The sequence below is a fragment of the Panulirus ornatus genome, chromosome 18, assembly GCF_036320965.1.
Source record: "Panulirus ornatus isolate Po-2019 chromosome 18, ASM3632096v1, whole genome shotgun sequence".
Lineage (NCBI taxonomy): Eukaryota > Metazoa > Arthropoda > Malacostraca > Decapoda > Palinuridae > Panulirus > Panulirus ornatus.
The window spans coordinates 29,544,253-29,561,925 of NC_092241.1; the positions used below are offsets into that span (position 1 = coordinate 29,544,253).

General features: G+C 43.5%; 1 protein-coding gene across 1 annotated transcript in view; it reads left to right on the top strand.

The window, feature by feature from the left end:
- LOC139754899 (paired box protein Pax-2a-like) overlaps nt 1-17,673 on the top strand; it is an 87,167-nt gene that overhangs the window by 36,426 nt on the left and 33,068 nt on the right. The window contains exon 3 of the mRNA XM_071672726.1: nt 6,968-6,994. Coding sequence (XP_071528827.1) covers nt 6,968-6,994 — 27 coding nt within the window. The remainder of the gene's footprint in view (nt 1-6,967; nt 6,995-17,673) is intronic.

Sequence of the window (17,673 nt, forward strand, 5' to 3'; positions counted from 1 at the left end):
TTCTACTGTCATATTTGCTGTGTATGTAATACTATAATCACCCCGGGCCAGTTTCTATAAAGTCCTGATGTTATACGTGACCTTTCCAAAGGTTCCTGTAACCTACGGCTGCGCTACTTCCAGTAGCAGGGGAATGTTGACTGCTTTTGAGCGAGTTCTTTGATGAGACTGTACTTGCGGTTATACAGCCTCACCAAAGATGACTTTTCACTCGTGCGGTAACTTCACGACGGAGGATTCCGTCAACAGCAGACCTATTGATCAAACATTTATTCTTTATTGTTATTTTTTTTCATGTTAGCCGAGATAGCACTGGCAAGTGAATACCCTAATCCAGGCCATACCATTGATGATTATATACATTTTATATATATATATATATATATATATATATATATATATATATATATATATATATATATATATATATATATATATATATATATATATATAAAGTGATGAAAGGGTAAGAGAGGTGTGGTTAATAAAAAGAGTATGGTTGAGAGAGCAGAAGATGGTGCATTGAAATGGTTTGGTCACATGGAGAGAATAGGTGAGGTAAGATTGACAAAGAGGGTATATGAGTCAGAGGTAGAGGGAACGAGAAGTGGGAGACCAAATTGGAGGTGGAAGGATGGAGTAGACATGGTGTGACGAATGTGGCTTGGCTACTTTTCAGCGATTGGATACCACTATGCTGGATAGTTGTATTTACAGTGAGGCTCACGAATGAATAAGGCAGCTAGTTGACTTATGTCTCACTTGTGTTATAATAATACTGTTCTGTGCATGTGTATATATATATACCGTGAAATCATAAGGGTAATGTATTGACCTTTGGTTCTGGGAGAACTGATGTATATCTATGTAGTATGTGTGTGAGTTGGCATTCTTATAGACGTACTGTCTTTACACCTCGAACGCGGAGAGCATAGTAACTAATACAAATGTATATACTTATGTATATACTTTAGTAGTGAATTTAATGCTTAACTTATATCAATATTACTTTATATCTTCAATTGTTCGTATTTCGCGTTTACGACAGTAGCGTTAACAGACGAATTGACACTAAGTCATGAGAATAAAAATACCCAATCCAGCATACTATGAGATATATACATTTGATATAATTATCATAGAAAAGATTTGAGCGATCGGGGCCTGAACATGCAGGAGGGTGAAAGACGTGCAAGGAATAGAGTGAATTTCAGTAGGACGACGTAGGATGGGGTAAGTCGGTGCGCAGTGATCCAAAAATAGATGGAAAATGAGGAACTAAAGTTAGTGGCTTTATCACTTGGAGAACTAGTCAGATATCGATTGAAATAGGTGGAATGGTTCAGCACCAGAGGTACTTAATGTGTCTGGCAGTGTGTTTAGTTAAGGACCAGAAAGACTTACCAGTTTAGATAAAAGTCATCTCTGAGTACTTTTATTTTATATAAACGAGCTGGAATCTATGAATGACACCTTTTCAGCGACTCTGAGGAGAAATGAAGGCGTGATGAACTTATTGAGAAAGGTGAACTGTTTATAGGGACCGGTATGGTTTATCCCTGATGCAGCAGCGTAAGAACAAGAGCGACCAATGTTTGACTTATGGATGATACGTTTGTAGCTGAAGGAAGCTACGTAGGATTCCATCATAGCGAGAATTACCTCCATTATGCGGTCAGTTCAGCTAGAGGCATGCCGGATGACGAAGAATTACCAGTCGTAAGGAAAGTCTGTAAAATCTAAGCAAGCTTCGAAGAGCAGTTAGGCCTCCCAAAATGGTAAATCTGGCGTTAAGGGTATATGGGGTCAGTGTGGCTCGTTGGATATGGTAGAGTAAGATTGTGATGTGAACCCTCTGAGGGTTAGAAATACTGTATGTATAGTGACAGGGTACAGAGGGGGAGAGAGAGAGAGAGAGAGAGAGAGAGAGAGAGAGAGAGAGAGAGAGAGAGAGAGAAGAGTGGTCGTGGTGATTGGGAACACGTGCTTGAGGTACAGTTAGTTGTTTCAGACCGTTAGTGAGGGAAAAAGAAAGGGCCTCGACTCCACTGGAATCACCCAGAGCAGAACCAAGCCATTCTTCGCGGAGCACATTGTGATCTGCTTGAAGAATTTCAGAGCTTGGATCTGGAAAGAGCAACGCCTAGAGCTAGGATGTCGTACAGCAGTAAGGGAATGAGAATATACGAGACTAAAATTTCTTGGAACTTATGACTTTGTTCTTGATCCTTTTTGTTCTATTGCACCCCTTCATTTTTCGTTTCTTTTATAGCTCCAGCAACGTAAGAACGTACGTTTATCTCATCCCTCTCAACAAATGAGGTTATCGAATATATTTGTATAACGTACAGGCCTGTATCGTCGACTCTTCATGTGTGTGGAGCAGATATATAAGGTTAACTCATCTCTGGCTACAAACTAGGTTATTGCCTTTATAAATAAAACATTGCCAGTTTCTCACGTACAGTGGAGCAAATATGTACATATCTAGTTTCCTGGGTCCTCTCCCTGGGAGTCAAAGATCTCACCATCAGCAAATTTGCACTATCTAACACCAATGTAATTTGCCTTGCTTGTAATCGAAGATTAGAGTCGATTCTCACATGAACGTATTGAATCTCCACCCATTCACACCCACCCTCATCCCCAGCCTTCTCCATAAGGACATTTCAGACGAAGGATGTATCCAACATGAGCGTTCCCAGGAAGGCGATTTCTTGCCATGGGCTGACGCTGTGATGAACGGTGCACTGACGTACTACTGGCGATTCCGGCCACACTGCTCTCCGTTGAATGCTAAGTTACCACAGCCGTGGTGGTGATAAACAGTGCACTTATGCTGGATGGAAGATGATGTTTCCAGCCTGGGTGTTCCCCGCCAGACATTAAGATGCAACAGCCGACGTGATGATAAAGAGCGCGATAATACTTGTCCTTAGCATTCAAGACTCCTAGTGGTAAATCTTAATGATAATCTGGGTGCTAGAACGCATGGTGGTTCTTCCTTGCTTTTTGGTCTAGGACGGAACGTGCCACGGTAATTCGCTCTCATACAGGACACTTGTCACTGTCTGTGGAACCCATTCTCGTTGTATGTCCCTTTAGATGTACATGTGTGTAAGGGTGATGTTTTACTGAACCTGAGGTATGAGGGCGAACTTAAAGATCGATGCAAAACGCTAGAAAAGGATAATCCCTCCGTGGTAATGATGTCATGAATAATCAACGTGTGTTCTACAAGACCAGTCTCGCGCTAAACATATGTACAACTGAATTCCAACTACAACAGACCTCCTTCCGAGGCTGTTTGTGAGATATGAGAGAGATAGATCATCATTACTTGACACGTAATATATTGCTGTCATTCATTTTCTTGGACCTAATTGCCTTTCTCACTTTAATGAAGTAACGTCCGGAACAAACAAAGAATGGCCTAATTTGCATATATGCAGATTTCAACCGTCATGTATAACATAACAAAACCAGGGATTACCGTCCAAAGCCAAGCCTTCTCAGACGAAGCCAACCCATGGTTTACCTTGTCTGTTGTGTAAACCCTGATTCAGCCAATTAATCGCACGTCGCCCCTTATATGTCACATTGCTCAGATTCCTTCTATCCACCGCACCATTCGTGTCCTTCTTAATGTTTAAAACCTGATAACCCAGAATTTCCTATATTGGATCCTTCTATCTCCTCCTCAGTTCCCCCATCCCTCTTATTCCACCCTGCATCACACAATTCCTTTTTGTCAGTCTGTTTTCTTTCATTATTTCAATCAAACACTTCTGTGGTGACATTTCTTAGTCCAGACACGTGCAGTATCTCAAATATTTTTCTAGAATATCATCAGACTGTAATATCTAAAAGAATATCTTTATAAATTGTTCAATTATCTGGTCTACAATAGATGCCAACAGTAGTTTGTGATCGTTTTGTAATAGTTTCCGATGTTGTGCCAAACTCCCTCTCAGCCACGCAAGTGCCCGATAACCTCTCGAACTGTTCCCTGCTGGAAAGCTAGTGAGTGTGGGAGTGGCGAGTGGACCGCCCGCCGCCACCAACACATGTTAAGTGGTTGAAGGGACCACCACGTGACCTGTAGTCTCCTCCACCCCAGCTATCAACCTCTCTGTTGGGCGTCTTTACACTCGTCCTACCACTTGAGGAACTTTTGATCTTTCCTTCTCTTAAAGTAATGTCTTATACGATACAAATATTCCCAGGGAAAGGTGGCACAATGGGTTTGGAATATTGAGATTCCGGTACTGATATATGCAGATTTTGTAAATGATAGATGGATACGGGAACAATGAGCTAGATAATTTGATTTGATTGTCTTCTGTTGTGGCTAAAGGTCGCAATCCCGGCAAGAAGGACATGTGGGGATCCCTAAGAGATTTCAAAACCACTTTCATTCTCCGATCGTTTATAGTCACTTTCATTTTCATTGCCTTTGATATATCAAACCCACACCATTGGTTCCCACAGTTTATGGTCAGAGGAAATTACGATCCTTTGGCCTCAAACACACGTCGCCTTCCATCATCAACACGCCATGGCCGGAGTCTTGGGCCTCTGTATTCGGTCATTACCACTGAGTAAAACTGAACCATTACGACAGACTCAGTTTATGCCTGGCTGCTGTTGTGCTATCACAACAGCGCAAACCGTTACGTACTTGCCCAGTACCACACTGTAACCATCAAGAGAAAACGGTAAATGGTTATTCTTTGCCCAGAATCTCTAAATTTTGACGCAGCCCAATATGCGTGATCGACCGTATATTGCTAATTTCCTATCACGTTGAAGCCCTCACAGCACGTTATCGTTGCGATTGTAAAGGTATTTTCTTTTCTGCTGTTGAAATAAAGATATATATGATATGGCCATGAGGAGAAAGATAATGACAGGCAAGTGTTTTGAGAGCAGTTGAGTATGTGTGTCAGCAGTTTTGATGCAAGAGACTGGGCATTAGTGATAGGCGATTGAAATGCGAAGGTGAGTATCTGGCATGGGAAAGGTGGGAGGAGGGCAGAATAGAAAGGGTAGCGAGTGATGCAGTGAAGAAATAAAACTGTTTGTGGAAGAGAAAAGAGAGGCGTTTGGGCGGTACTTTCAGGGAAAGAGCGCAAATGATTGGAAAATGTATGAGAAATGGCAGGTCAAGAAAAAGGTGCAGGGGATGAAAATGAGGGCAAATGTGAGTTAAGGTGAGTGAATATCAGTAAACTTTAGGGAATATAAGATGTTTTGGAAGGAGGTAGTAGAGTAAGGACAGACAAGAAAACAAATGGGAACATCAGTGGAGGGGGGCAAAGGGGGGATGTGGTATCAAGTAGTGATGAAGATGTGCGTATTTTAAAGGCCTGTTGAATGTGTTTAATGATAGGGTGACAAGTGTAGGGTGTTTGGTCGGGGTGTTACGCGAAGTGACAGAGCCATTAAGAGATGTTTGATGAGAGAAGAGACGGTGAAAGCCTTACGTAAGATGAAATATGACAGAGTGCTAGATTGGATGTTTTTGCAGTTGAATTCCTTAAGAAACTGGATGACTGTGTTGTTGATTAGCTGACTGGATCATGCTGAGGTGCCTAAAGATTGGTGGAATGCATATATAGTACCAGCGTGTAAAGGCTGTTATATACATTTACTCTCAACTTCTTCTTTTTAAACATTCTTCCAAACTCAATCGCCATCTTCTATAGTCTTTCACTGGAATCTGCCGCCAGTGCTGTATCATCAGCAAACAACAATCGACCCATTTCCTAGGTCCCCTACTTCCCTGCGAACTGCACACTCGCCCCTATAGATGGGAGTGTGAGGGAGATAAATGCAAGACATGTATCTCCCTCACACTCCTATCTATCAAAACATTAAACAGCCATGGTGGCGTGACACATCACCTGGAACCACTCATTCTCCTCTCTTCCTACTCATAAAAATGCCTTACGGCCTTGACAAAACCTTTCAACTGCTTCTAGCAGCTTTGCTCTTACACAACATATCTTAAGACTTTCCTCAAGGCATATCTATCAACCCTATCATATGCTTTCTCCAGATCCGTAAATGCCATATACAAGTCACCTACTCTCACCACTCTCTTCTTGCCTTTATCTCCTCTTTTCCGAAAAGCTCCACAAATCTTCACCCTCGCCTTTGTTTCCTCTTTTCCGAAAAGCTCTACAAATCTTCACCCTCGCCTCCACAAGATAGAGGTCAGATATCCCACCAGGTGCCCTTCTCAGGACGTTCACATCCCTATGTCTCGATTCTACACGTCTACCAATTAGTACGTTATCCAGTAATGCCCGTTGACAATTTTTGCTACCCACATACGTATACTTGTGATGTCCATTTTAAAGCAAGTATTCACAGTTACCAGTATTTTTTCAAATCACAATCCACGAGCTGATCACCATCTCCATTCTCACTGCTGAATACCCCATGCGCCCCAATAATACCCTCAACTACCACGTTGCTCTCCTTCGCATTTGAAATCACCCAACACTAATGCACGGTCTCGTGCACCAAAACTACTGACACATTCACTCAGCTGCTCCCAAAACACTTGCCTGTCGTGATTGATCTTTTCATGGCTGGGTACATAAACACTTATAATCATCCATCTCTCGCCATCCACTTTCATTTTTACCCACATGAGTCAAGAGTTCACTTCCTTACACTCTCTCTTAAGGATTTGTGATACGAAATCTTCTGACGACATACACTAATGGGTATAGGATGAAACTTAACCCTTCTTACCATTATGTTCTGTAATCAATGAATACATAATCAGGTACATAACCGCCGGTAATTTTCTTATTTTTCTCCATTTAATGATACCGGCTTTCTCATAGTTTAATTGCCTCAAAAAAAGTCACATTCATGTTTTTGTTCGTCATTGTAACCTTAGTGTCCATGTGTGATTATCCTTCTCACCTGTGTGTCTCTCTCTCCCTGTCAGATTACTCGAGTGGGCACCAGGAACAAGGTATGGACACACCCCCCCGTCTTGTTTATCGTCAGTTATTATTGGGATTCGCTACTCTAATACGGGGGGAAACTAAGAAGGACGTGAGAGTGTCTGGTTGCACAGCAGAAATAAGGAACGTTCGACTGAAAAGGCGATGGAAACGCACAGCCAAACCAGCTAGAAAGTGGGGTGATGGGTACTGAGAGATGAGAGAATGTCTTCAATGAGAGGAGTAAGAAAGATGAGTTGCCTTATTCTGCAGTATAAGATGTAGCTATAACATACTCTATCTTCACGAAGATTTTTTGTTTATTTTGTCTTTCATACTTCTTCGCGGTTTCCCGCGTTAGTGATGTAGCACTAGGAACAGACGATGAAAAGGCTCCATTTACTCACGTTTGTTATCTTATCACACCAAAACCACCGCCCCTTACCCACAATCTAGCCCCATAGGCCTTTCTGCTGTTTGACTTGGCTACTTCACATGCCATGTTTCAGTCCACTGGCAGACGTTGCCCCAAGTATAACACACCGTTTCAATTCATTCTATCCCATCCGAGCCTTTCACCGATCACAAAGATACTCGGTTAGAAATAAGAATGAAGAAACCATTCACATGTATTTTCAAAGACATTGTTTTTCCCTTGGAATGCTCATGGTCCATTTTCGTTGTCTATACATAGTCCCGTTTTCTTTAATTCCCCTGAAAGAGAATGTGCTCAAGTGCCTCAAGTAGCTGACCTTGGGAATACCATCAGCAAAACCAAGGTTACGATGGGCCAGATGACTGAACCTTTAGCTACCAAAGTACCTTGTCTACACACCATGAGTCAGTACGGACCCATGTGGACCTGATCCCGGGAAGGGAATTGGATTCATGTCCGCATGGGTTCGAATCCAGTGCACATCAGTTGACTCATACCCAACCTAGGTGTTCATCCTCCCGCCGGGGCTGGCTGATATATGGGTACCTGGCTTTAGTGTGTGTTTATAAATATATATATATATATATATATATATATATATATATATATATATATATATATATATATAGCGAGAGAGAGAGAGAGAGAGAGAGAGAGAGAGAGAGAGAGAGAGAGAGAGAGAGAGAGAGAGAGAGAGAGGGCAACATGGGTATAAAATTCTCTTCTCATAACAAACAAATATGATCGCACACACACACACACACACACACACACAAATTAATTACAGAATGATGAGTAGGTACAACGAAAATTAATGGTGACATGTAAATGACAGTTAACCTGCAAACTTCCCAATCAACCTGACTAGCGTAAAAAGTTATCACCTTGTCATTATCTCCGTGGACGACAAAAGCCACACACACGACAGAAGACAAAGTTGATCCTCCTTTTTCTCGCTTAAATTTTCATTTATCGTCTTTCTGTTTTCATCGTCATCTTCATCAACGTCTTTCCTTTCCACGTCATCATTTTCCTGCCCCTTATCATCATCTCCTTCCATATCCCAATATCATCCTTTTATTTCTTTTAATTTCTCTCTTATTTCCCACCGTACCCTTCCCCCTCTCTTCCTATTTTCCGTCATCGTCTGCCCTCATCCTTCTCATGTAGGTCCCTATTCTTCTTCTCCTCCTTTTCTTCCCTCTCTTCCCCTCGTCATATCAGTCACCAGACTGGTCCAGTGGATACAAGTACAGGAAAGTATTTTTAACTCGTTTTATCTCACTCCAGAATACTGACAGGGATCATTCACTGTTTCGCTCCTACCCACCTGCTGGGGGAACACAGTTCACATTGGGGACTGCTTTAGTGAAGATGTGTGTGTGTGTGTGTGTGTGTGTGTGTGTGTGTGTGTGTGTGTGTTTACGTGCGAGGAACGTGTGTATGAGGCCTGAATACTAATATGAGGCGAAACAGTGAGATTGTTCGTGTCATAGGGCCCTCCATCCCGTGAATCAGGCAGTGTCATCATAGTCTTTTACACCTGAGCGATAGTGGCTTACGTTACTTAGTGACAGAAGACACAATTCTTCAGTGATACACTGTGCGTCAGTAGACAAAAGGACGGGTCAAAAGTCCACCTCCACACCAGGTATTGTGTGTGCTGGGGCTACGCGACAGGCTCTGGGAGGCTGCTCGCTCTTAACAACATAGATGCAGTAGTTTGTTTAACTGTGTTCCACCTCCTTTGCCTGTACGTTCGAGTGGTAGAGGGCCTGTGTCCTGCTTACTGCTGTACATGTTGTTGGTGCTGATGATGGCGATTGATGATGGCAATGCTGCTGTTGCTGCCGATGTTGACGAAAGTGATGCTGCTACTGTTACCGTTGATGCTGACCACATTTACTGTATTTACTCCTCTTTCCTCGTAGTTTCTACCATCTTTCTTCCCTTTCATTCTCATCCTCAATGCTCCATCGCATCAACTGATTTTCCCCCGTTGTCCTTATCACACTTGATATACCACCTCCATCTCATCACCTGTATTTCCTCATGGGTAATGCTGGAGTTGTAAGCAATAAGCACCCCATGTAAGTGACTGTTGGTCACGAAGAGTAAAGGGCGATTTAAGATCTTCCACCAACTTAACAATATGCATAAGTCTCTTACCTCAGTATATGAAAGGCTGTCTGGCTCTAGCTTAGTTCTACGTATATTGCGAATCCTTAACGTAGATATGAGAGAAACCTTTGAGTCCATCTTTAAGATGTCATCACGATATAGGAAGAGGAACGAGGGGTAACGGAAGAGCCATTGTTAGGTCTTTTCGTTGTCGAGACGTCAAGGTCAACAACGCACAAATGATGCTATTAAGTACACCACAGCTACTTATATCGACACCACAGCCTTGACTGTCTCACAAGCTACACCTGAAGTGTGTCAACCATACATTAGATACGTGCTCAAGGTTGTGCCCTTCACTTTAACTTGCGTTAACTGATGGAGTACACGTGACAAAAAGGGGCTGGACCGTTTGTCAAGTTTACACCATAAGTGTACACTCGTCATCGCTCAGTCGGGGTTGAGTAATGTAGTGTTGTATATGTGCTCTTGTGTTGTGTGCGGCTGTGATTGTATGCTTATATGACTATTTCTGTGTTTTCTGTTGAGACTGTATACAGAAACCAAGCGGTGCCTATCTCTCTACGTCTTCTCACTTGCGGAGTGAGCGAGCAGATCAAGCTGGTCAGGAAACACCACATTAAGGCCTCTGTCTAGCAAGGAACACTCCTCTAGAGATCACAAAGGCTCGTGTATTCCCATTATGTCATTCTCTCGCAAGAGAGTTTTACCGAAACGCTCGACACGCAAAATACCTCCTGAACTTATTGTTTCCACAATACCCTAACTGTCCTCATCTCGCCATATTTGTTTCGAACGCGTCACTATTTGTTGTAACATTTGTGGCCATTGTTTCCTTGCTGTTGTCTGCTTTTCCTATATGTTTGTTTAGATTGCATGAGAACAAGTGCTTGGCCGTCAAAGTGACACATGTAAGCAGAGAGCAGATTGCCAGTGGCCAGTGAGGGCGACTGCGTATGGACTGTACAGGCAGATGTAAGCACAGAGCAGAGTGCTAGTGGTCAGTGTCAACGTTTGTGTGAGCGCGCACGCTGGCTTTTTGTCTCTCGTGGCCTTGCTATATAATCACTGGACGTTTGTGTGTCTCTTTGCCTTGGCATACACATGCTAGCCAGCACTGTGTCTCCTGGATTGCCATATACACACCGTCAGGCTGTAGATCGCTCGGCTTTGTTATGTACTGTACACATTTGGCGGCCGTGTGTCTGTTGGCCTTGCTATATGCGTATTTACCGGCTTAGTCTTGCCACACAGTTTCTCTTGGTCTTCTAATGCATACAATGGCCAGTTGTAAGTCTCGTGGAGTCACCATATACACAGTAGTAGGTTAGATGTCTCTTAGCCTTCCCTGTGCGTAGTTTGGTTTTGTTATTAACTTTCTATCAGTCTGTATCGCTCTTGCTATGTTTACCCCATGTAGCGTGTGCCTCTGAATGCTGGAAATTTCACAACTTCATTGAACACAAGGTTGAGAAAAACTGAGTCGCGTTATGTGCTGGCGCTGTCCATGAACAACACTGGGGTACTAGAGAGTGACAAATCACGTTGTTGACATTACTAGCCACACTGAAGCTTTAAGTTACACTAACACTGACCCACTGTAGGCTGATAGAACACATCGCTGGCCTCTCTAGCCATAGTCACGTTCCCGGCCACGTAAACACGGCTTATCCATAACATGAGGGTCAACCACAACTTTACTTAGCAGAATACACTGCTGACGCTTCTAGTCTCAGTCAGACTCAAACATCCACGCTAATGCCGACCAGTCAAGCAGCTGACAATGTTTACCAGTCACGCATCCTGCCATCTACGTTCTTGTCTACTCCAGCACCTGTTTGCTGCTCACCCAGGCATACAACTCGTGTGATGTTCACTGTGACTTACTTAGCACACGCGCACTGGTTTCCTTCACACCCGCTCTCGACATTACAGGTTAGGTGAGGCACGTCATCAAGGAATACTACAGCCATACCCAGAAAATAACCAGTGTGGCTGTAATGGCAAACACGTCAAGTTGCGTATCACCCCCACAGCAACACCTGCTTCCAGAATACACACATACACACACGCCATCACCTCTGTTTCATCACCCCTCACAACGCATATTTGCTCTCTTTTTTTTCAGTGGATCAATGATCCCTCTCCTACACAAATACCTTCTCCTCAGCACCGGCACTTTTCTATAACAATATCTCCTCCCTATCATCAAGGCATCCCCCAACAACGCCAATTGCATGACCTCAAGATTTACATCTATGATTACGTCGCCCAATTGCCTATCATTATGCTCCTTACAGCGAGGTAATCTCCGAGACGCCTAGATGACCACGTCCACATGCAAGAAATGCCACACCACTTTCTTCACTTCTGATGTCGGGGAAAGTTCGCGTATATATATATATATATCCTCACAATACTCACACGGCGCAACAGCCTGTGGTACTCCGTACACACTGTTATTACCCGAATTACAGCATCCACTCCAACCGACGGATAGAGCAACGTCTGCAATCTGTTGTGTATGTAGTGAATGCCCGTCCGCTACTTAACGTCGAAGAAAAGAAGGTTGGGTTGGTGAGGATGGGGGAAGCGGGGCGGGCTTACAGAACGCTCCCTCCCGAGAGCCGAGATCTAGAAGGAAACCTCGAGGCAATTATTTGGTGTTTGTTGAACTAAACCCATTCTCTCTCTCTCTCTCTCTCTCTCTCTCTCTCTCTCTCTCTCTCTCTCTCTCTCTCTCTCTCTATCTATCTCTCTATCTATCTATCTATCTCTCATCTATTCATTGATAGTCTAATTTTACATAGGGGAGAACCATCGCTGATATCTCGACCCAGACCCCACACCCGTCATTGCTTCTTACGAGGATACGACGTCATGATAAGAGAGAACCTGTTTACAACATATATGCGTAAAGGTAGCGCTCCTTCTCATCATTTTCATTCCATATTTATTTCTGCACATTTTACCGTATCTTGAATTTAATTCAAGGAGATATTACGACACGCTTTACCTGTGATTCATATTCCTTGTGATCTATTTCCACATTTGTGATTTCGGCTTCTTTTCAAGTGGTACTAGCAGATACGAGCCGTCCGGGCCCTCGTCTGCTCGCTCCTGTGAAGGGTTGGCGTTTGGCTGACCAGCTGGCCAGTGACTTTTGGATTCAGACGTACACCAAGATGACGCTGGAACAACAACAACAACAACAACAACAATAAACTCTTGTAGTGTTTTGTTTGAGAACGGCGGAATGACACTTTTCAGTATTATAATTCCACAGCCGAGGAAGTTTTCCTCTTCATACATTCCATATTGTGAGCACAGCCTTCATGCTCAACATGACTATATTTTCCCGAATGTATATCGCCCAAGCAGCCAGCAATTTCTATCCTGCAAAGAAAATGGATGAATCATCGACATCCGTGTGTGTGTGTGTGGTTGTGTGTGTTTGTAACGTAGATATGAGAGAAACCTTTGAGTCCATCTTTAAGATGTCATCACGATATAGGAAGAGGAACGAGGGATAACGGAAGAGCCATTGTTAGGTCTTTTCGTTGTCGAGACGTCAAGGTCAACAACGCACAAATGATGCTATTAAGTACACCACAGCTACTTATATCGACACCACAGCCTTGACTGTCTCACAAGCTACACCTGAAGTGTGTCAACCATACATTAGATACGTGCTCAAGGTTGTGCCCTTCACTTTAACTTGCGTTAACTGATGGAGTACACGAGACAAAAAGGGGCTGGACCGTTTGTCAAGGTTACACCATAAGTGTACACTCGTCATCGCTCAGTCGGGGTTGAGTAATGCAGTGTTGTATACGTGCTCTTGTGTGCGGCTGTGATTGTATGCTTATATGACTATTTCTGTGTTTTCTGTTGAGACTGTCTACAGAAACCAAGCGGTGCCTATCTCTCTACGTCTTCTCACTTGCGGAGTGAGCGAGCAGATCAAGCTGGTCAGGAAACACCACATTAAGGCCTCTGTCTAGCAAGGAACACTCCTCTAGAGATCACAAAGACTCGTGTATTCCCATTATGTCATTCTCTCGCAAGAGAGTTTTACCGAAACGCTCGACACGCAAAATACCTCCTGAACTTATTGTTTCCACAATACCCTAACTGTCCTCATCTCGCCATATTTGTTTCGAACGCGTCACTATTTGTTGTAACATTTGTGGCCATTGTTTCCTTGCTGTTGTCTGCTTTTCCTATATGTTTGTTTAGATTGCATGAGAACAAGTGCTTGGCCGTCAAAGTGACACATGTAAGCAGAGAGCAGATTGCCAGTGGCCAGTGAGGGCGACTGCGTATGGACTGTACAGGCAGATGTAAGCACAGAGCAGAGTGCTAGTGGTCAGTGTCAACGTTTGTGTGAGCGCGCACGCTGGCTTTTTTCTCTCGTGGCCTTGCTATATAATCACTGGACGTTTGTGTGTCTCTTTGCCTTGGCATACACATGCTAGCCAGCACTGTGTCTCCTGGATTGCCATATACACACCGTCAGGCTGTAGATCGCTCGGCTTTGTTATGTACTGTACACATTTGGCGGCCGTGTGTCTGTTGGCCTTGCTATATGCGTATTTACCGGCTTAGTCTTGCCACACAGTTTCTCTTGGTCTTCTAATGCATACAATGGCCAGTTGTAAGTCTCGTGGAGTCACCATATACACAGTAGTAGGTTAGATGTCTCTTAGCCTTCCCTGTGCGTAGTTTGGTTTTGTTATTAACTTTCTATCAGTCTGTATCGCTCTTGCTATGTTTACCCCATGTAGCGTGTGCCTCTGAATGCTGGAAATTTCACAACTTCATTGAACACAAGATTGAGAAAAACTGAGTCGCGTTATGTGCTGGCGCTGTCCATGAACAACACTGGGGTACTGGAGAGTGACAAATCACGTTGTTGACATTACTAGCCACACTGAAGCTTTAAGTTACACTAACACTGACCCACTGTAGGCTGATAGAACACATCGCTGGCCTCTCTAGCCATAGTCACATTCCCGGCCACGTAAACACGGCTTATCCATAACATGAGGGTCAACCACAACTTTACTTAGCAGAATACACTGCTGACGCTTCTAGTCTCAGTCAGACTCAAACATCCACGCTAATGCCGACCAATCAAGCAGCTGACAATGTTTACCAGTCACGCATCCTGCCATCTACGTTCTTGTCTCTACTCCAGCACCTGTTTGCTGCTCACCCAGGCATACAACTCGTGTGATGTTCACTGTGACCTACTTAGCACACGCGCACTGGTTTCCTTCACACCCGCTCTCGACATTACAGGCTAGGTGAGGCACGTCATCAAGGAATACTACAGCCATACCCAGAAAATAACCAGTGTGGCTGTAATGGCAAACACGTCAAGTTGCGTATCACCCCCACAGCAACACCTGCTTCCAGAATACACACATACACACACGCCATCACCTCTGTTTCATCACCCCTCACAACGCATATTTGCTCTCTTTTTTTTCAGTGGATCAATGATCCCTCTCCTACACAAATACCTTCTCCTCAGCACCGGCACTTTTCTATAACAATATCTCCTCCCTATCATCAAGGCATCCCCCAACAACGCCAATTGCATGACCTCAAGATTTACATCTATGATTACGTCGCCCAATTGCCTATCATTATGCTCCTTACAGCGAGGTAATCTCCGAGACGCCTAGATGACCACGTCCACATGCAAGAAATGCCACACCACTTTCTTCACTTCTGATGTCGGGGAAAGTTCGCGTATATATATATATATATCCTCACAATACTCACACGGCGCAGCAACCTGTGGTACTCCGTACACACTGTTATTACCCGAATTACAGCATCCACTCCAACCGACGGATAGAGCAACGTCTGCAATCTGTTGTGTATGTAGTGAATGCCCGTCCGCTACTTAACGTCGAAGAAAAGAAGGTTGGGTTGGTGAGGATGGGGGAAGCGGGGCGGGCTTACAGAACGCTCCCTCCCGAGAGCCGAGATCTAGAAGGAAACCTCGAGGCAATTATTTGGTGTTTGTTGAACTAAACCCATTCTCTCTCTCTCTCTCTCTCTCTCTCTCTATATATATATATATATATATATATATATATATATATATATATATATATATATATATATATATATATATATATATATATATATATCTATCTATCTATCTATCTATCTCTCATCTATTCATTGATAGTCTAATTTTACACCCGTCATTGCTTCTTACGAGGATACGACGTCATGATAAGAGAGAACCTGTTTACAACATATATGCGTAAAGGTAGCGCTCCTTCTCATCATTTTCATTCCATATTTATTTCTGCACATTTTACCGTATCTTGAATTTAATTCAAGGAGATATTACGACACGCTTTACCTGTGATTCATATTCCTTGTGATCTATTTCCACATTTGTGATTTCGGCTTCTTTTCAAGTGGTACTAGCAGATACGAGCCGTCCGGGCCCTCGTCTGCTCGCTCCTGTGAAGGGTTGGCGTTTGGCTGACAAGCTGGCCAGTGACTTTTGGATTCAGACGTACACCAAGATGACGCTGGAACAACAACAACAACAACAACAACAATAAACTCTTGTAGTGTTTTGTTTGAGAACGGCGGAATGACACTTTTCAGTATTATAATTCCACAGCCCCGGAAGTTTTCCTCTTCATACATTCCATATTGTGAGCACAGCCTTCATGCTCAACATGACTATATTTTCCCGAATATATATCGCCCAAGCAGCCAGCAATTTCTATCCTGCAAAGAAAATGGATGAATCATCGACATCCGTGTGTGTGTGTGTGTGTGTGTGTGTGTTTGTTGGGTGGTACGACTGGCAGTTTCCTTGACATGTCTACCAACAGAAAACAAGTAGGACCGGCTAACTATAGTATAACATAGTTTTATATTTTCCCGAAAATATATATCACCTCAGTAGCCGGTAATTTCTACCCTGCCAAGGTAAATGGAGGAATTACTGGTAGCCGTGTATTTCAGGTTAGTCATCGTGCCTCTGGCAACGTCCACGGCTTTGCTGCAGACAGAAGACATAGTTGCCGGTCCTGTATTGTACGTCATATAGTCTAATATATTCCCGATATCATATCACCCTAAGCAGCCAGCAGCAACTTCCGTCCTACGAAGAAAATGGATGAGTTAATGGCGGTTGTGTATGTTGCTCAGTTGGCGTACGCTGGTAACTTCCTTACCCCTACGTGGTCTCGGTAGCACCATAGCAAAGCCCCAGTTATATAACTCTCTCTCTCTCTCTCTCTCTCTCTCTCTCTCTCTCTCTCTCTCTCTCATGACCATTGTCATGAAAGACGCTGAGAAGATTATGAAAAGTGAGGGTACTTCCGTAGTCACTGAAGAGTAAAGAAAGGGATAAGGGGAGAGAGGGGGGTGACAGTTAAGAAGGAAGGGAGGAGGAAAGAGGCAAGACAGTGAGGTGTGGAACGAAGAAATCGACCTAAGTAAGTTGAGAGAGAGAGAGAGAGAGAGAGAGAGAGAGAGAGAGAGAGAGAGAGAGAGAGAGAGAGAGAGAGAGAAATAGGATGGACCAGTGATAAGACATTAAACGCTGGTAGCGGGGAGAGAGAGAGATATTGTAAAGTTTACGAACTGGAGCAAAGCACAAGATAGAAAAGAGGAGGTTGACACGAAAGAACATGATTGGAGTAAAAAAAAAAGAGAGAAAAAAAAAAGGCGGAACTACTCACAATGACACCAGCAAAAACGTGAAATTGGGACCAAGAGAAACCTCAGACTCGGTGCGTAAAAGGTGATGGTCTTCACAGAAGACCAAGGGACGTATATTATAGCTCGGTGTATAGAAGGGATGGGAAAGTTGAAAGAATTAGACAAGAATTTGGGAGAAAAAAAACGGGAATAAACGGGAATGAAACACCTACAAGATGACACAATATCATATGTAAGACTGGAATCTTTGAGAGGAATTCTTTGTGTGAGCGGAGAAGAGAGGAGGCATCTCTCTCTCTCTCTCTCTCTCTCTCTCTCTCTCTCTCTCTCTCTCTCTCTCTCTCTCTCTCTCTCTCTCTCACAATGACTGGTGTTGAGCACTGTGAGCGTTCCGCCCTCACAGGCCTCCTCTGATCCAGT